The 19,977-nt window shown below is 43.6% G+C and overlaps 1 protein-coding gene across 1 annotated transcript in view; it reads left to right on the forward strand.

The window, feature by feature from the left end:
* LMF1 (lipase maturation factor 1) overlaps positions 1 to 19,754 on the forward strand; it is a 110,207-nt gene extending 90,453 nt beyond the window's left edge. Inside the window, exons 6-8 of the mRNA XM_083373072.1 lie at positions 2,838 to 3,021; positions 7,277 to 7,389; positions 12,836 to 19,754. Coding sequence (XP_083229198.1) covers positions 2,838 to 3,021; positions 7,277 to 7,389; positions 12,836 to 13,010 — 472 coding nt within the window. The 3' untranslated portion in view covers positions 13,011 to 19,754. The remainder of the gene's footprint in view (positions 1 to 2,837; positions 3,022 to 7,276; positions 7,390 to 12,835) is intronic.
* The last annotated feature ends 223 nt before the right edge of the window (positions 19,755 to 19,977 follow it).

The following is a 19,977-nucleotide window of genomic DNA, read 5'->3' on the forward strand; positions in this document are numbered from 1 at the left end:
CAGTTTTCCAACATATGATTATCCATCCAGGGAGATGGGTAGCAACTCATTGTCAAATGTACTCAGGCAGAGTCTGGACAGCTATTAGCTCCGAGGTCCCTTCCAACTCTATTCTACGTCAGGAGTAGGCAACCTTGGCTCTTTTATGACTCATGGACTTCAACTCCCACAATTCCTTAGCCAGCCATGCTGTCTCAGGAATTCTGGGAGTTGAAGTCCACGAGTCATAAAAGAGCCAAGGTTGCCTACCCCTGTTCTATGTCCTGTGTCTTTTGTACAACTTTTCTCTTGGCTTGGAAAGCTCAGAGTCTGGATCTGGATTCAGCCATGGCCAATCACAGGCCTTCTTGCATCCTAGTCTCAGAATCTGAAAATCTTAATGGTTCCATCCTTGCATCCCGAGGAGCCCAGTTTGATTCCATCCTCAGCCATGGAAGTTCCAGCAGATGACCTGGGGAATTCCTGCACTCTCAGACAGACTCTCCACAGAGCTATTGTGGTGGGGAAAATCAAAGGACGGAGCGCTGTGCTTGCTGCCTTGAACGCCTGCTAGAAAAGGATCATACAAACCAATCCGTCAAATATTCACTAAATCCCTTCCTTTTTCCATAGGAATTTTTTAACATAGCCAACAAGGCTTCAAGCACGTTTTGCCATTTCTGGCTGACAATTGTCCTACAGCTTTTACTTTGGCACTAGCAGCAAACGCCTCCTGCAAAATATCCCTGACGATTTATGATCCTGGCTGACCTTTTTAACAGCCTTCCTTCAGTCTTCAGTGCAAGTCCAAGAGGCAGAGCATCTATTTTTTCCACGTCGGTTGTAACAGAATGAGAACATGCTTTGCTCAAACCATTGCTTACAATTCCTGTAGTTAACTGATTGTGATCTTGTTGAGTATGTACGTTTAATGGTGGTCCTCAGGCTAAAACCACAATTGAGCCCAAACTTTACGTTGCTAAGTGACACATTTGTTAAGTGAATTTTGCCCCATTTTACAATCTCCCTTGCCACGGTTGTTAAGTGAATCACTGCAGGTGTTAAGTTAGTAACACCGTAGTTGAGTGAATCTGGCTTCCCCATTGACTTCGTTTGTCAGATCACAAAAGAGGATCACGTGATTCCGGGACATTGCAACCGTCATAACTATGAATCAGTTGCCAAATGTCTGAATTTTGATCACGTGACCATGGGGATGCTGCAATAGTCATAAGAGTGAAAAACAGTCATAAGTCACTTTTTCAGTGCTCTTGTAACTTTGAACAGTCACTAAACCAGCTGTTGTAAGTCAAGGATTACCTGTACAACTTTAGATGGGGCCAGTTGGGGTCTTTAAGGGCCGCAGTGATTGTGTAGCCTCAGTTGTCTGTTCTCCAGCAGACATCACAATGCTGACAGGCGTCGCCTTGCCAACTCACTACAAAAAAGGGCTACGTGTACTAGAAGTGGACCCCAAATAGACTGACGAGAAACAGCGGTCTGACAGTTTGATAAGGATCAAAAGTACTTATCTTTTATTCCCACTGGAGTACAATTTTTAAAAAGAGAACTGCAGAGGTAGTGATAATGATAAGCCCAAGTATGATTGACAAATCCAATGAAAGGAAAGTAGGTGGGTTCTGTCCCAGAGTTTGGTGGTCTTGGGTGAGGCTTTGCATGGTTTGAACAACATTTCACTTTTTAATGTTTTTCTTCAAAAAATATGGGGATTTGTTTTAACTAATATAGATCTTTTTTATCATTTATATTTTTTATTTGGCATCGATTGATAACTAGGCTTGTTAATTGCCTGTGAAAATACACATCGCCGTTTTTTGCACTTCTTTACTGATCATTTTTTAAATACAAGTAGACCTTGACTGATGATCACAATGGAGGCCAAAATTTTGTTACTAAGTGAGACCTTTGTTAAGTGAATTTTGCCTCATTTTACCACCTTTCTTGGCACAGCAGTTGTTAAGTTAATAATACGGTTGTTAAGTGAATCTGGCTTCCCCACTGACTTTGCTTGCCAGAAGGTTGCAAAAGGGGGACACATGACTCCGGGACATGGCAACCATAAGTATGAGTCAGTTGCCAAGCATCTGAATCTTGGTCACGTGACCATGAGGCTGCTGCAACGGTCCTAAGTGTGAAAAACAATCATAAGTCACTTCTTTCAGTACTGTTGTAAATTCAAACGGTTATTAAACAAACTGTTGTATTGTAAGTCAAGGATTACTTGTAGGCGCTTCAATTCTAATATATTGTGAATGCCCCATGAAATCTTGATACATAATCAGGACTCTGCTGGACCATCCCTTCCTGGGAATCCGGAAAGCCTTTCTCGTCTGCCTCTAAAGCTGTGCTGTGAAGTTGCACCCTGGCTCTTGAATGTTTCTTTGCCCTGGTGCTTAAGCCGTCCCTAGAAGCCTCTTGGTAGGATCTCAAGACCTTCAGAGCACTCAGGAATAGAATATAGATAGAATATAGAAAATGGAACGGAACGGAACAGAACAGAACAGAATAGAATAGAAGTTGAAAGGGACCTTGGAGGTCTTCTAGTCCAGCCCCCTGCTCAAACAGGATATCCTATACCTATACCATCTTAGATAAGTAACTGTCCAGCCTCCATTTCCAGTGATGGAGCACCTACGATTTCTGGAGGCAAGCTGTTCCTCACTGTTGGGAAGTTTCTCCTTAATTCCAGGTTGCTTCTCTCTTTGGTCAGTTTCCAACCATTGTTTCTTGTCCTGCCTTCAGGTGCTTTGGAGAATAATTTGACCCCCTCTTCTTTGTGGCAGCCTCTCAAATACTGGAATACTGCTCTCATGTCACCACCCTCTTCTCTCTTGCAGCATAACCAAAGAGAGAACCGAGGTTGTAATCCAAGGGACCTCCAGCTCAGACCCCAATAATCCTGCTGCAGTTTGGGAAGAATATGAATTCAAGTGTAAACCAGGGAATCTGCAGAGGCGGCCCTGCCTGATCAGCCCCTACCATTATCGCCTGGATTGGCTCATGTGGTTTGCTGCCTTCCAGGTGAGTTTCCCACTGAACGGGGCAATTCTAAAACAGTTGACCCAACTGAGTATCTGGCACTTAAATTAGACTAGCCTTGCTTCCCAGCATCGTGACAAGATTTGAGATTCACCTATCCAAGCTTGAGATGTTTAAGGTGCCCATCCAAACACTGCTATCCATCACAGATCCTGAGAACTGCCAGGGTAAAATCTTGTGACTACAGAGAAAGATTGCGAAGAGTTTAGGTCCTTTGGCCACACATGTACTTGCCTGGCTAGCGCAATAGAATTATGAGCAAAGTTAGAATTTTTCCTAATTTTTTTTGATAAGTTTCTCATGTTTCTTTAACTACTCTCTTGTGTTTCTCTAAGTAGAGAAAGTAACAGTTTTTCTAACTATTAAAAATGCCTTCACCCTGCTTCATTTCTGATATTCTAGCTTTAGCTTTTACAACGTTCCTCCCCTGAATATTGAAACGGAGCAAACTTTTTAAGTTTCCAGCACTCTGGGTTAAGGAGTGGGTTTGCAATTATCTTCTGAGATGACCATAGTTTTAAAAAGAATGTCCATCTGACAGTAACAAGGGAAGGGTTTTTGCAAGTATTGCCAGGAAAAAAAGTCTACAGTAAAAATGTCACTGCTACAAAGCTTTGATAGAAGCCTGACAATATCATGTTTGCCATAATGTTATGGTGCAATGTTTTCTTCTGTTTGGGATGACTCCATTGAAAGCCATACATAGTCTTCTTCACTGGAATCTGTGGTTCAAGTGCCTGAAATGGAAAAGGAGGAAGTGTTTCCAGGGGAATATATTCCTAATATTTAAGCAGCAGAGTCTTTTTCTTCGTTATTGTTGTTGTTGTTGTCGTAATGGTCATCTTTCCAATGCAGGTGGGACAATTGAAGTGGGTTTATCACACAATAGAACCAATAAACAAATGGGGGGGTGGGATTAAAACATAATTTAAAATGCCAAATGGCTTCTAGATTCCATTCAGTGGCCTGCTGCCGGGTCTGTGGGGGGGTAGCCAACAGACTCTTGACTGGTTCCTGAAGAGCAACTACCGGTAAGAAGTATGGGAGAAGCCATTTCCATCCCTCTGCCTGCCTTGCAACAGATTTGGGGGGGGGGGTGGAACTCTTCACTGCTTGATACGCAAGAGTCCCTTCTTTAGGCGGATTCTAGAAAAACTTCCTCTTTGGGGACATGCCCAGATTTCCACTGGAAGCAGAAAAAGGAGGCCTAAAACCTGTCACGGTCGAATGAGGACTTTTTGAATATTGGCACATCAAAAGTTTTATACACTTGTGGATCCATCTGGATCACCCACTTCCAAAGAGCATTAAGAAAAAAAATGTCGTTGCTTAATTGCTATACCAGAAGTGCTTTTAATTGTAACACACCATTACTTAGCCGCCCTGAGTCTTCGGAGAAGGGCGGGATATAAATGGAATTAAAATAAAATAAAAAAATATATGATTAGCCAAATATAATAACCCTTTGCTTTTTTTATCCTTTCCAACTCAGCTGAATGTTGGAAAGAAGTGATGTGAAAGGGACTTAGGAGTCCATCAGCAAATGCTCCCAAAATTGGACAGAACTGCATCTCGTGGGAAGAAGGGAGAGAAGTCAGCAAAAGAGAGGCTGAGTTTGAAAATAGAGCAGATCCTGGAGGAGAACTACAAAGAAAAAGCACATCCATGGGAAGGGCAGTTGGGCAAGAGTACCCAGAGCACAGCTACCTACTTGGAAAAAATACAGAATAACAGAGTTGGAAGGGACACCCACAACAACTTCCAGAAGCAAGCCATTCTGATTAATTGTTACTGATGAGTTAGAGGGTTCGAAATAATTTGAGCAGCTGGACTCTGAAGGTCTTCCTTACCTTCTTCTTTCTTTCTTTCTATAAACAGTTAGAACAATTAACCAGTGGAACAACCTGCCTCCAGAAGCGGTGAATGCTCCAACCCTGGGAGTTTTTAAGAGGAGACTGGACAGTCATTTGTCTGAAATGGTGTAGGGTTTCCTGCCTGAGCAGGGGGTTGGATTAGATGACCTCCAAGGTCCCTTCCAACTTTACTATTATGATTATGAACCCCCCTTTACTTCCCTCAAGAACCCTGGAGCGGGGGAGTATTGGAAAAAGGGTCCTCCAAACTTCCTTGCTGGGCTTGGGCCCTCAGTCTCAACTCAGGCCACTAACATGAGAAAGGAACCAGGATTCCACCCTGATATTAGCAACGGTTAACTAATGGACAGTAAGGATTTGCCTTCAGAAGTTGTGAATACTCCATGACTGGAGGCTTTCGATAAGAGACTGGACAGCCACTTGTCTGAAAGGGTACAGGGTCTCCTGCCTGAGCAGGCGGTTGGACTAGAAGACCTCCAGGGTCCCTTCCAACTCTGTTATTTTATGTTCTGTGCTGTCAGATGAGGTGTTCCCTGTCAGGAGCTGAAGGGTTTTTGAGAGTGGGAGTGGGGTGTCCTCTTCGGATGAGCACCGTGTTGATATCCTCTCAGTGTCCTTGTGTTCTGTTTTGTTCCAGCACCATCTGGGAGTTTCCATTCCAGCAGTTGCTCACAAGGATTTTTTCCCCCCTAACAGTGGCACTTCAACAAGGAATAGTACTGAGTTCAGAGTGTTTATTTGAGAGAACACGGGGAAAGTTGAATTACTCATTATGATGGATGTTTTAAGTAGCAAGAACTGGCCATAAAAGACCTTTCAAAATCGTCACCAAACTTGTGGGCAGAGAAATTGGATAGAAAAATTTCTTCAAATGTCTCTGAGGGAAGCAACTATCTTCCAACCATTTCTCAAGGACAGAGCTCAATTTTAGCAGTGGCAGTAGGGGGGTTTTTTAACTGAAGAAGCCCCTTAAGAATTTTCCCCAGGATTTCAAGAAAACGGGGGAAAAGTAAGGTGGTTAGAGATGGCTGAAGAGAGACATGCGCCCAAGTGGAAGACCGGATATACAACCACTTTGCCATTTCATCACTCAGGGCAAGCGACAACCACATTCTGCCTCTGTGAGAATTTCTCAGAATTTTAATCGATCGATCAATCAATCAGAATAGAGTTGGAAGGGACCTTGGAGGGCTTCTTGTTCAACCCCCAACTCAGTTTGTCTTCTCCTTGGAAATAAATTCTGAAAGCAAGTTCTCTTTAATCTAATTGAGTAAATATTTACAAGCTATTTGCTTCTAAGAAAATCCATCTGTAGAAGACTGTCGTGAAAACAACACTTGAGACTTATTCTTCAGGGTGTTGGGAAAGGTGTCCAGATGCCACTCAAAAGGTTGGGCTTGGATTTGACCCACACAGTCAAACTTTCATCTTTGTTCTAGGAGATTGGATACAGTGAATATATCAAAGACAGAAGTGGCTATCGTGGTTTAATTGCTCACTTGGGTTACCCTTGGCTTCACAGGAACCTGAAAAAGCTACAAGGGCTGTGGTTGACATCACTGTTTTTGCTCCGAATTATGAGTCATTGCAAGGACTTGGTCCTTGCCACACAACTATGGCAATGCTCTATTTGCCAAACCATCGCTTTGTTTTGCTTTAGTGTAGAATTGATATGAAGCCATATTGTTTCTCATTATCAACATGTTAATCCTTCTGAAGATTCCCAGTAGAAGCTTTTTCTAGCTGACACGTGTTTTCTAACCTGTCTACAGGTAGTCCTCGACTTAACAACAGTGATCACTCAAAGTTACAACAGCACTGAAAAAAGCAACTGATGACCATTTTTCAGTTACAACCTTTGCAGTGTCCCCAGGGTCACGTGATCAAATCCGGGATGCTTGGCAACTGGTTCATGTTTATGACGGTTGCAGCGTCCCGGGGGTGTGTCATGTGATCCCCTTTTGCGACCTTCCGACAAGCAAAGTCAACAGGGAAGCCAGATTCACTTAACAACCGGGCCACTAGCTGAACAGCTGCAGTGATTCACTTAACGACTGTGGCAAGAAAGGTCATAAAATGGGGCAAAATTCACGTAATTGTTCTCAGCACCCGAAACTTTGGGCTTAAATGTTGTCATAAGTCGAGGACCTACCTATAATCAGTTTAGAGCTCCCATCTGTAATAAACACATGAAATATGGGGGTTGTTTTCTGCATATATTAATACATTGCTTTATGTTCTATTATTCAGAGGCTTCCAGTTCACACGTTTGAGTTAAAATTCATTTCATTTTCATCGCTTCTCAAAATGTGTGTTTTCTTCCCTCCCTCCCCCCCCACCCCCCTGCTCCCTTTCTCCGCAAGACCTACGAGCAGAACGAGTGGATCATTCACTTAGCCGGGAAACTCTTGGCCAACGAGAAAGAAATGTTGTCTCTTCTGGCCTTCAACCCATTTGAAGGCAAGGCACCACCCAAGTAAGTCCAGTTCAAGGGGCATTTTTTATAAAAATAAAAATAAACGTTTACTAAGTTTATTAATAAAGAGTAAAAGAAGCAAAGGAGGGGGAAAAGCAAGGAAAAAGCAAGCAAGAAAGAATAAAAAGAAATGGAAAGAGAAGTTTCCAGTTTCCTTTGAAGCAAATATAAATACAGTAGATTTTCAAAATTGTCTCTTCATTTTTGATTACAAAAAAGCTCACTCTTTTCTATTATATTTTTCTTCTAATCACTAAACCACAAAGTCTCAATGCATTTTTTTCCATTTTATGCAAAAAGCCTATAAGGGGTTTCCAGTCAGCAATAAATATAGACATTGTTTTTTCTCCCATCAAAAAAGTCAGTTCAGCCATCTCCGCAAATTCCTTCATCCTCACCAACTATTCCTCCGTTGTGGGTCTTGTCAAACGTTTGAGCACATCACTGTGCGGTTGTCACACAGAAAAAGGAAGATCCATGACTTGTTTCTAGTTGCCTTTCCATTAATCCTAAAAGAAAAAGCTGTGGTTTCAGCTTACTTTAACCTTTAAAATCTTCAGAATTGTTTGTCCAAAATTTGGGGGGGTTGTTTTTTTTACATATTCACTAAACAAAATGTCCCTTCATGCTGTTCACTTTTCCAGCAAAGATTCAAAGTATTTCATTTATTCTAGACAGTTTCTCTGGTGACAAAGGAGGGGCACCTCCTGATCAGGGAGATCCTTTTTCTAAGTATCCTGTCACACAGATACCTTCTAGACAGTCTTGTCCAGATCATAGAACAGGGGTCTTCAAACTTGGCCCTTTTATGACTTTTGGACTTCAACATCCAGAATTCCTCAGCCAGTGTGCCTGGCTCAGGAATTCTGGGATTGAAGTCCACAAGTCATAAAAGGGCCAAGTTTGAACAGCCCTGTCACAGGACATAGACTAAGAGATTTGGAAGGGACCTTGGAAGTCTTCTACTCCAACCCCCTGCTCGAGCAGGAGACCTTGTAGCATTTCAGAGAAATGGTTCTCCAATCTGTTTTTGAAAGCCTCCAGTGATGGAGCACCCACAGGTTCTGACTGCAAGCTGTTCCACTGGTTAATTGTCCTCACTGTTAGGAAATTCCTTCTTAGTTCTAGATTGCTTCTCTCCTTGATCAGTTTCCAACCATGGTTTATTATCTTGCCTTTTGGTGCTTTGGGAAATATTTTGACAACCCCCTGTTGTTGTAGGAGCCCCTCAAATATTGGAACTCTGCTATCACGTCTCCCCTAGCCTTTCTTTTCTCTAGACTAGACATACCCAATTCCTGCAAATGTTCTTCATATGTTTTAGCCTCCAGCCTCCTAAATATAAAACCCTAGTAGTAAGACCACAGCTGGTATACTGCAGCCAATCTTGGCCACCATATCACAAAAATGATGTTGAGAGTTTGGAAAAAAATCAGAGAAGAGCAATTAAGATGATCAAAGGCCTGGAGACTAAAACATACGAAGAACAGCTACAGGACTTGGGTTTGGCTAGTCTAAAGAAAAGAAGAAATAGGGGAGACATGATAGCAGTGTTCCAGTATCTGAAAGGCTGCCACAAGGTAGAAGGGGTCAGCTTGTTCACCAGAGCACCAGAATGAAGGACGAGAAACAGTGGTTGGAAACTGATCAAGGAGAGAAGCAACCTTGAATTAAGGAGAAACTTCCTAAAAGGGAGGACAATTAACCAGTGGAACAGCTTGCCACCAGAAATCGTGGGCACTCCCATCACTGGAAGTTTTTAAGAAGAGACTGGACAACCACCTGTCTGAGATGGTATAGGTTCTCCTCCTTGAGCAGGGGGCTGGACTGGAAGATGCCCAACATCCCTTCCAGCTCTATTCTATTCTAAATACCTGTGTTTCTGTTCTCTTCGCTCTTTCCAGAGTCAACATCTTTTTTGTATTGTGACCAGAACTGGATGCAATATTCCAAGTGTGGTCATACTAAGGCTTTGCATAGCATATACATGGAACACGGCTGAATTGGGGTATAAACCTTGCCCTGCACCTGGAATGTTTTTCCTCTTGCCCTCACACATACTTGCACACATGTTCACACACCAAATGAAGTCTTCCAAAGGAGAGAACACATTTGTGGGCCTGAATTTGTTCACCATACTTTTCCATCTGGGCCTGGTGTTTCGTAAAGCTTAGCTCACTCATGTGGGTTCTCTGATAGTTAATCTCAAGAAGAATTAAAGTGTTAGAGAACAAAGTTGACTGGGATGCGTTGGACACTTAAAAATGAAATTAGATTGTGGTGTGGCTTGTTGCTGCCGTGCAAGTGCAGTAAAACAGAAAATCAAAAGCAGATGACTGGCTCTCTTCTGTAAAAAGAAAAAAAGGTTAAAACATGAGATCATGGTGGGAGTAAACTAACTGTGTGTGAAACTTGACTTGGGGAAAGGGACATTTGCAAAACATCCGGGCACAAAATATTAGGCCTGGCTCAAAGTTCATAAAGCAGCTTAGTCCTCATAAATCTTAAAAGACTCCTGGTTTGGGCTACAGGAGGAATTAATAATGCGATTTAGCTACATGATTGATAGAAAGTTTTGTTCAAGTGTGAAAGGACAATTAAATTTCGATTAAAAAAAATCCAGGTTGCTTTCTCCTCCCCCCCCCATTGCCAAATGAAGCTTGCAGTGCAGCAGTGTCTGTTCCCAGGTGTGGAGGAGTTGTCTAAGGCAGCGGTCTCCAACCCTTCTAGCTTTGCACACCGATGGGGGGTGGAGGTGGGGGAGAGGGGATGCTTCCACGTGAGCGGGTTCGGGTAGCTACATTTGCGCAAGCAGAGAGCACACGCGCCTGCTGCTCGCATACATGGAGCTGCACTCTTGCCTGCCCGCTGCATGCACAAGTGGAACTGCGCACACGGTCCGCTTCTGAACGGGCCACAGCCCCAGGGGATTGGGGACCCCTGGTCTAAAGAAGCCGTTTCTCTGGATGTCTTCCATGTCCATTTTGTTGAGATGTGGTTAAGATGGTTAAGCCTCTATCTCAGTAACTCTGCCTGCAAGAAAGGCCCACAGTGACTCCAGCATTTCTACTTAGAGCGAGAGCAAAGGATGGAGGATGCCTGAATGCTGCCTGAGTTCCAGAGACAGTCTGGAAAGATGGACCTAGAATAAGAGGAATCCCTGGTCCACAAGTCTTCCCGCCCCATTTGTGCAAAGGAACTCTTCAAGGCCTGTGCATGTAGCCTCCTGCTGCTCCAGGTCAACTGAAGAGAACATGGTGTTCTCTTGTGTGTTCAGCTAATTAGGCAGGGTTGAAGCATCTCCCAGGAAAGGGCAAGTGACATCGTACGCATCTTGACGTTATCACACAAAGGAGGCCTATTATGTCATTTGCGACACTGCGACTCCGTCCAGACCACTGGTGGTAACAAGCACATGGGGAGGTTGGAGACACGTTACGCTCAGCTGGGTTGTGGTCGCTAGTCTTGACCTTGTAGAAAAGTCAGTGAATGATCTGTGGACACGTTTAGGGATATCAGACATTGCTTCAAACCATAGTTTATGGTTTGAGCTTCCTCTTCGCGGTTGCAGCTCTGTATGGTGTGTAATGGGTTTGCAGATTCCTTGCAGTTGAAAGCACAAGGCAAAAACAGATTAAAAAAGGAAGGGAAACATATAACATATAACAATGATTTTTTTAAATCATTTGGCTCGATCAGCAAATCAGGTCCAAAGCAGATTGGGGCTTTAATATTATGTGTGGGAACTTGATTATTATGTTACATCAGGATATGGATTATTGGGCTTCAGGCAGCCCCTGCACTTTGCCACTCTCATTTAGAGCAGAGGTCCCCAAACTTTTGGGCACCAGGGACTGGTTCCGTGGAGAGTGGTTTTTCTGTGGACTGGAGGGTGTGTGGTTTTGTGTGCTGTCTGCATCCCATGGATGGGGCTTTGCTTGTTTGTGCGGACCGGTTGCTGGCATGCCTGGTACTGGTCTACGGCCTGGAGGTTGGGGACCCCTGATTTAGAGTGCCCGTTTGGCCTAGTGGTTCAGGCCTCAGGCTAGAAACACCAGGAATTCTAGTTCCACCTTAGGCACGCACCCAGCTAGGTGACCTTGGGCCAGGCGCTTTCTCGCAGCCCTAGAAGGAGACAGCGACCAAGCCCTTCTGAAATCTTGCCGAGAACATTGCAGGAACTTGTCCAGGCAGTTACAAGAGTCAAAGACCGATTCTAATGCATGGAAAAAGAGAGACTGCCTCATTTAGGGTTTAGCATGTTGTGCATCACCAGCTACAAGTTGCCCTGTGCAGCTTGATCCTTCTTGTCAATGTCAGGAGTTTTCTAGGCACAATCCCTCTCCCACTGTTCTTTCATTGAACAAGAAAAAAAACAAAACACCCCAGCCTTTGCATAGGCAAACATTTTACCCACCCTGCTTGTCTCCCATTCCCACCGTGTGTATGTGTGTGTTTGTCTGTGCACTTGTGTTTTCCCTCCAAAAACACCTCATCTGTTCCAGAGAGAGAGAGACAGCTGCCTCCTCCACAGCCGTTTTCACCTGTCTGGAAGGTTTAGCCTCCAGCCATAACAGCTTAGAGACGTTTGCAAGATGTCATTGTGAGCTGATGGCTGGTGGCATCTTCGCAGCACAGCTGTCCCAGCCTGGAGGAGGAAGCACAGGAATGTCCAGGCTGGGAGGAAGACGGTTTTGGCAGAGAGAAAGTGAACCTGCTCTTCCGTGACGGAAAGGATATTCAAGAGCCTGCAAAAGCAGCATCTGTGGGGAGTGATCCCTTTCCTTCCTTCCTTTCAGCCTTCTTCCATGGAGGCAAGGGCTGCCCCAATTCCTGCCTTCCCTCTTCTCCATCTCGACCTTTAGTCCAGGGATGTCCACAGAAGTAAAAAAAAAAAAAAGGTACAACACAGGCAGACCTCAACGACCATAATTGGGCCTGAAATTTCTGCTGTGAAGTCAGTTTTGCCCCATTTTACGACTTCTCTTGCCACACTTGTTAAGTGAATCTGGCTTCCCCATGGACTTTGCTGGTTAGAAGGTCGTAAAAGGGGAACACGTGACCCTGGGAACACTGCAACTCTCATAAATAGGGGTCAGTAGCCAGGCGTCTGAATTGGATCACCTGTTCAGGGGATGCTGCAACGGTCATAAATGTGAAAAATAGTCATAAGTCACTGTTTTAGTGCTCTTGTAGCTTTGAGTGGTGACTAAACCAACTTGTAAGTTGAGGACTACCTGTATTATCTCAAGTTGACCCCCACCATCTATGGGGCAGGTCAGGTCGAATTGTTTCTCCAAGTCCTGATCCTGTAACAGAAGGGACCCAGATGGGTAGTGCCCTATTTGGAACCAATTGCTCCAAAAAATCCAGTTTGCTCTGTTTTGCTGAAGGAGGAATAAGCAAGTTGCTTGGTTCTCATTGCAATGCTTTTGCCTCCTTGCAGGTGGGTTCGGGGAGAACATTTCAGGTACAAGTTCAGCCGGCCAGGTGGGCAGCACGCCCAGCAGCAGAAATGGTGGATCCGTAAGAGGCTTGGACCCTACTTCCCGCCTGTCAACCTTCAAGGACTGAAGAAGTTTTTCAAGGCTCGAAACTGGCCTGACCCGAAGCAGAGTTGAGCAAAACCCACAGGAGATGCAGAATTACCGCCTCTTCTGTCTTTGGCCCTCCTTTGAGTTGTGTGCGTTCTCTGTTGTCAATAATTCACAGCAGGGCAACCACCAGCCCTCTCTAAAGCCCACCAGGCCAGGGATAAAAACATCGGGATTTCTTTTCTACATGTGGGAGGTTGAGGCTGAAATGGATGCTCTGAACATTACTTGGAGATGAAGGGGGGGAAGGAAATGAAAACTCTTTGTCAATCAATAGGTTTTAGCTTTTCTTACCCTCTTGATTAGCCTAACAGGAGGACTTTTCCAAAGATCAGCCAGGTGTAGACACACAAAATGCAATAAAGGGATGTGTTAACAGGCCCTGAATGTTAGCAAAATTAGCAGCGTGGGAGGAGGTAATCTTTGTGATGAGAGGCAGCGCCACCGGATATTCAGAAGGTAAAGGATTTTTTTTAAAAAAGGAAAACTTTTAATCTAACATCTGTCTAGAGCAGTTGAACGTTTAGTTTGATCACACAGAAATTGTTATATTAGATGTACCGTTTAAATGAAATTTAACTTCTGTCCAAGACCCAGGGCTCTTTTTGTTACAGAACACCCAGAATGGAGTTTCGGCACCTTTTTTGGATGGAACCTTGTAGGGTAGGCAAGGCGGGTTGTATGATGTGTGTGAGTTCCAGCACCTTTTTCTTTTACAAAAAAAGCACTGCCAAGACCCAACAACTTATTTCCCTCCCACCAGCTTTTGGAAGAGTGAGATCCTCCCTCACCTTGTAAACAAATCAGGTTGCAGAAGCTTGGATTCAGGGATCACAAAAGTTGTTGGTTCAACTGATTTCTGCCTAAAGTCAGCTTAAATAGGTCAGTGATCTTTTAAGCAGCAATCATACAAAGTCATAGATACAAAATTGAAGTTGAACGCAAAAAGGCTAAAGCTTCATGAGATTTCATGGAGTTGTGTATAGATCTACTGAAATGTTGCTCGGCTCAGGAATTTTGGCCAAGCTAATTTGCACACAGGGACAAGAGCAATTGAATACTACTGCTATAAGGTAGCTTTAATTTCATTTTTCGGTCCTTGGGCGCCATCTTGTGTTGATTTGGTTACTACATCAGTAGGACAGTAACTAGGAGGGTAAGATGTCTTTGCCCACTCCTTTCCTTCTCCTATATTTTCCCCTCTGACATCTTTCCCCTCTTTCTCCAGCACAGCCTCTGGGGAAGCGAGGCAGCTCCCACCAAAGTCCTGAATCAATCCCTTGCAAAAGGCAGCTGAAATCCAGTTGAGGGCTGCTGGTTGAACCAATTAGTGCTTGGTTTGTGAGTACGTTTTGCCCACAACCCACTGGGGATTCTTTAATATTTTTGTTTGGCATCTGTTTATATCTGAGCACAGTGCAAGACCAATTTTTGGGAAACCTAAGGCAAATTAAACTTTTTTTAAAAAAATCTTCGTTCAAGAACAGGCAGCATTGAAATATACCCTTAATATTCAGAGTTCAAATTCATAGAAAATTCTTTTTAAAATCTTCTATGTTTCATTTACTCCCTACTGGTGGTCAAAATTTGAAGGAATTTGTCCAAAGGACTGTGTACATTCTGCTTAATATGTATTTTTAGATCCAATGAGGTATCTGGTTCTCCTTACAATGGGACTAATAGAACACAAGGATCAATCCCACTTAAAATCTTCATATCCAGAAAAATCTCTGTTTCACATGAAAAAAGTTATCACTCTTTTTCTAATAACATTTCCACCTGATTAATACACCATAAACTTTATTAAACTGAGATAAGTGAGAAGCTCAGCTCTATAAGACTGTCTAATTAAAGCCATTTGTCTTCATTGCTTCATTGAAATTTGCAGGCAAGAAATTCTATACAGGAATGAAGAAGAATGGATGGCATTAATTGGCCAATGACTTTTAATCCATGCAACTTCCAAGAGCATTAAAGTCACAAAAACATTCTCCTTTATACTCCTGTTTGTGAGGGGTTATTTTTACATTAAAAGTGAAGAGTGGTTTCCTTCTCTTTCCCCTCCTACTCCTACTTGGTGCCTTAATCAGTAGGCCAGACTCGGGAAGGGGGTGTCTTCTAAATCTAGTAAAATCAGTAAGATTCTTCTAAAATTTATCTATTTCCCATACTAAGGAAATCCACTAAGCTAAGCTCTTCAGCATTGCTGGAGACATCTCAATGGGCAAAACAAAAAAGGTGGGAGGTGAAATCCTATAATATCACTTGGAAATAACAGAATAACAAAGTTGGAAGGGACCTTAGAGGTCTTCTAGTCCAACGCTGCTCAAGCAGGAGACCCTATACCATCTCGGACAGGTGACTGCCAGTCTCTTCTTAAAAGCCTCCAGTGATGGAGCACCCATAACTTCTGAAGGCAAGCCCTTCCACTGGTTTATTCTCACTGTTAGGAAATTTCTCCTTAGTTCCAGGTTGCTTCTCTCTTTGGTTAGTTTCCATCCATTGTTTCTTGTCCTGCCTTCAGGTACTTTGGAAAATAAGTTGACCACCCTTCTTCTTTGTGGCAACCCCTCAAATATTGGAATACTGCTATCATGTCACCCCTAGTCTTTTCACTAGACTAGACATACTAGGCAAGTATTCTTCATATGTTTTACCCTCCAGTCCCCTGATCATCTTTGTTGCTCTTCTCTGCATTCTTTCCAGAATCTTTTTTATATCATGATGACCAAAAACTGGATGCCGTATTATTCCAAGTGTGGTCTTACTAAGGCTCTATAATGCGGTACTAATACTTTGTTTCATTTTTCTATAGTCAACAGGCTTCAGGTAAACCAGTTTCTACATGTAAGTGCCAGTTGCCAATTCTTTACACGCACCTTGAACTCTACAACTTTGATTGTATAATTCTGGTCTGTATGATCCCATCTACAGTTGTGCAATTTAAGCAAGCAGTTTCTGACTCATGGTTCCAAATGATAGGAAATATCATTTTAAATATTATTGGGGGGGTGTCACAGGGAGGTTACCTGTGTGTGAAAATCCACACTTTGCAGAGCCTCAGAGTATTCTGTTCACAGCCATTCCTGCAAAACCAATTAGTTTCATGAGAACTGGTTAACAAAATAACCTTGGGCTGCAAAACCTGAGGTTTCTGCCCCCAGGAGCTGCGGGTTGAAAGGTAGAGAAGAAACTGCAAGCCTGGTTGAAAACCAGAAGTGTGTGAGATAAATACAGATCACTCTCCAATGAGTGGGACCAAGCCTGTACTAACACAGCTCTTCCTTCCCTTTTGTAAACTTGAGAGGGTGGTTCGTCTTTTTTTCCAAACTCCCATCATGTTGTTGAAGGACAGCATACCTTCTGCCCACCTGGGCTTGGTGTGTTGATGCAATTTTGCAACAAGCAAACCCTGGCTAGTAAATTAAACCTTTTTAAGCTCCGCACTCTCAGTAGGTAACTAACCGAAACCCATATTTTGCAAACGCAGTCACTGGATCTGTACTTGATCAGGCTAAATGTGTGGACATATCCTGCGTGCAAGGGCAGGTTATTTAGGAGAAAAGAGGTAAGGAACTAGCAAGTAGAGAAAGAAGTAGGGCCAGATTTTGGAAGTAATAAGAGTTAAGATGGAAGTTGCGTGTTTAGTCTGGATACGGTGGTTGGGGATGATTGTGGTGGCTTGACAAGAAATAAGCATGGATATTGCAAAGATGGCTTGGGCCTGCATGGGTGAGAGCACCATTGTGGTCTGAAATACAGCAGAGAGATGCAAGTTTCTGGGCCAAAATTTGAAGGGAGCAGAACCTGTCAAGGGGAAAGAATCAGCAAAAGTTCCATCAGTGGCCAGTAAAGAAGGCTGAAAACTTCCTTGGAATCATGGTTGAAAACATTAAGCCATGAAGAACAAAGCACCTGCTTCAGGAAAGGACGGTGGAGCCCCTGGATGCCCTCTGAGCTTGGTAGTTCCTTGCTTGAATTGAACTGAATTGAATTGAATTTGCTTGATCGCTTGTCTCCTTAGTAATTCTTTGGCTGGGGTATTCTTGCCTGCTTTCAAACAGAATTCCTGCAAGCAGAATAGCAATTCCTGCCAATAGGAAACAATCATATAAACAAGGAAATCCCCAAGGAGAAAACAATGCCTCCATCAACGGTGGCAGCAAAAGTGGCTATATCTAAACAGAGTAAATCCCACACTAGCACTGATAGTGTTACATAGCTTGGTAATGAAATGTCTGGAAGAGACACCCACGCTCAGAAAGCACCAAGGACTCCAGAGTTCAACCCTTGGCTACGAACACTGTCTCCTGTTAGATCCCTAGGATTTTTTGCCTTGTAGCCCTCAACCTCCATAAAAACCCCATTTCCCAATTGCTTGGGCTCCTCTTTTTGTAATGCAGGCATCCCGTGACTGTTGCAATAAATATGGTTCTCCGAGGTTGTGCTTCTGTCTTAGAATGAATCTATGACAGAGAAGAACTTTCCTTCTTGTTGGAAGATGTTATTTTGGGGAGGGGATCCAGAGACCTACTGGGCATAACCAGTAGTATGGCATCACCAGCAACATTTTTATAAACCTTCTGCAAATCCCTTTGTTGTTTAATACAAAATAGATGTGCTAAGTTAAGTTTGGATGCTCCCATTTTATCCCATTTCCCTCAGCCAAATACAAGCAAAACTGAACTGCCAGATTACTCATTGCATAAAGAGGAGCCTAATCCAGCTTTGGCCTTTGGAATCCACCACTGCTTTTGCTAGCTATGGGGATCGCACTTGATCTGGTGAGCACAACTTATCTTCCTAGATCAATTGCCAGGGAGAGCCAGGGACATCTCCTGCTGAACTATCCCACAATGCTATTGATGAAAGAAGGAACTCCACATTGAGATAACCTAGAAGGAGCAACAACAACACATCAGACATCAATGGATGGGCCATCGGAGAGCAGCTGTGCAGGGATTTGGTTCTGGACCCTTGAAAAAGGTAGGAGAGGGAAACGGTCGCTTGGTCCTGGGAAAGTAGAAAAAGTGAGAAGGAGAACAGGAATTTTTAAAAGGGTTTACTGGGAAAATCAGCCTTGAACAAACTTAGAGCTTCAGAAGGATACCACTCCAAATAATGGGGAAGTCTTCTAGAAATTAATTCAGGAGGGAGCTGGGCTTGGGGTCAGCCTTACACCCCTTGTCCCCCACCCCTTTGGAATCCTCACCTGGTTCTGGTATACTAGCAAGGGGAAATTAATGCTTGTATTTACACTTTTTGGAAAGGAAGAGGTTACAAGAGAGCAAGCAGGCACAAAACGGGGAACACACATGGAAAAGAACATCTTAACTCTTGTCCTTTGGATGCATCAGATTGAGGTCTTGCCAAGGAGGTTAAAAAAAAGACAAGCCAGTACTTGAGGGGCTGTCAGAGAAAAGAAGACTTGTTCTCCAAAGCCCCTGAGGGCAGGGCAAGAAGGGTGGAAGCCTGTTGAGAGAGCCAACCTAGTATGGAGAAATTTTCCAACACTGATTGCAATTAATCAGTGCAATAGCTTGCCTCCCAGAGTTGTGGAGGTTTTCAAAAATAGACTGGACAACCTTTTAACTGGGATGGTATAATGCTCCTGCCTTGAGCAGGGGTTGGACTAGAAGACCTCAGAGCACATTCCAGCCCTAAAACATATTCTATGACGCTGGGCTTGGATGGTCCCATATTCCACAGCAGGGGCTGAACTGGGCTGGCCCTCCTCACAAAGCCGGTTGCCAGCCCTGGGCCCACAGGTGACGCCCTTGGGGGAGGCCTGGAAGCATTCAAGTTACTTTGAAGTAAGATGAACGACCTATACATTTTATAAATAACAGATTCTTTGCAGAATCTTTTTTTTTGGTTAAAGAACACAATAGTTTAAAATCCAGTGCTGCTTTATTCTTATGATGAGGTTTGTTGGGGTTTTTCTTTTCCTGCTATTTGGAACTTTGGATTCATTTATTGTTATGAACCTTAGTCTGTTGCCATGGAAATTTGGCCTATACAGAAGAAGAGCTGCATGGGGAAAAAAACATACATTTGGGGATTCTTGCAGGGATGTTTGCTGTCAAGCAGCCTCTGGGCTGGCTGTGCATCAGGTTCCCCCTTCCATCTTTTGCTTCTCCCTTCCTGATCTGTCCAAAGGAGCCCATCGGAAGCCCTTCTTTACCCCGGTGCCCATCCTCGGCTGCTGCACTGAGCACAGATGTTGTAACAACTCACAGCTGCAGGCCCTGTGAAGAGAGGCACCATCTGCACTGGCTTCACTGTGATGTTTTTTTAAAGATGAGATTTCCAGCTGCCTCTCCTAGCCCTGGCATGGGAGAAAGTTATTGATTGCCGAACAGATAAAGGTGGTTATTAAATTCTTGATTTCCCCTGGCTTCTGACTTGTACCTATCTCAAAGCCCCAGGATGATGGCCATTCTTTCTTGACCTCCTGAGTATAAAAATAAAGCTGTAGAAAAATAAAGCACAATTATGCTCATTAGAAGAAATATTTGGAAATATAAAGGGTCCTTTAAAAACAATAATCTCATCCAAAATAATCCATCTATCAAGGACTGAACATGCTAATTAGTCTAGGGACATCCAGGAGGGCAAGGGGCAGTGTTGTGTAGCTGGTTCTTTGCAGGCAATAAGCAAAACGTAAGGTTCCAACAGAAACGTGCTTTATTGGAGTCAGGCAGAACAGAACTGAAACAGAGGCTGCTGCACAGCTACTTATACAGTTGGCCACTAGGCGGCGGCCAATAGGTTTAAAGGAACCCATTCCTGCCCCAAATCTACCAATGATATTCCTGGAGACAAGAAGTCTGGCTTGGTCCGTAGCTGTTACAGAGGCACACCATTGAGTAACCGTTAAGCAGCATTTAAACAGACATGTGAATCAGTACAAGCAAAAACCCCAATACATTACACCCCTCTCCCCTAGAATGTACACACATTATTTACTAACATAATCTTGAAGATATTTTGG

Source organism: Vipera ursinii (assembly GCF_947247035.1).
Source record: "Vipera ursinii genome assembly, chromosome: 13".
NCBI lineage: Eukaryota > Metazoa > Chordata > Lepidosauria > Squamata > Viperidae > Vipera > Vipera ursinii.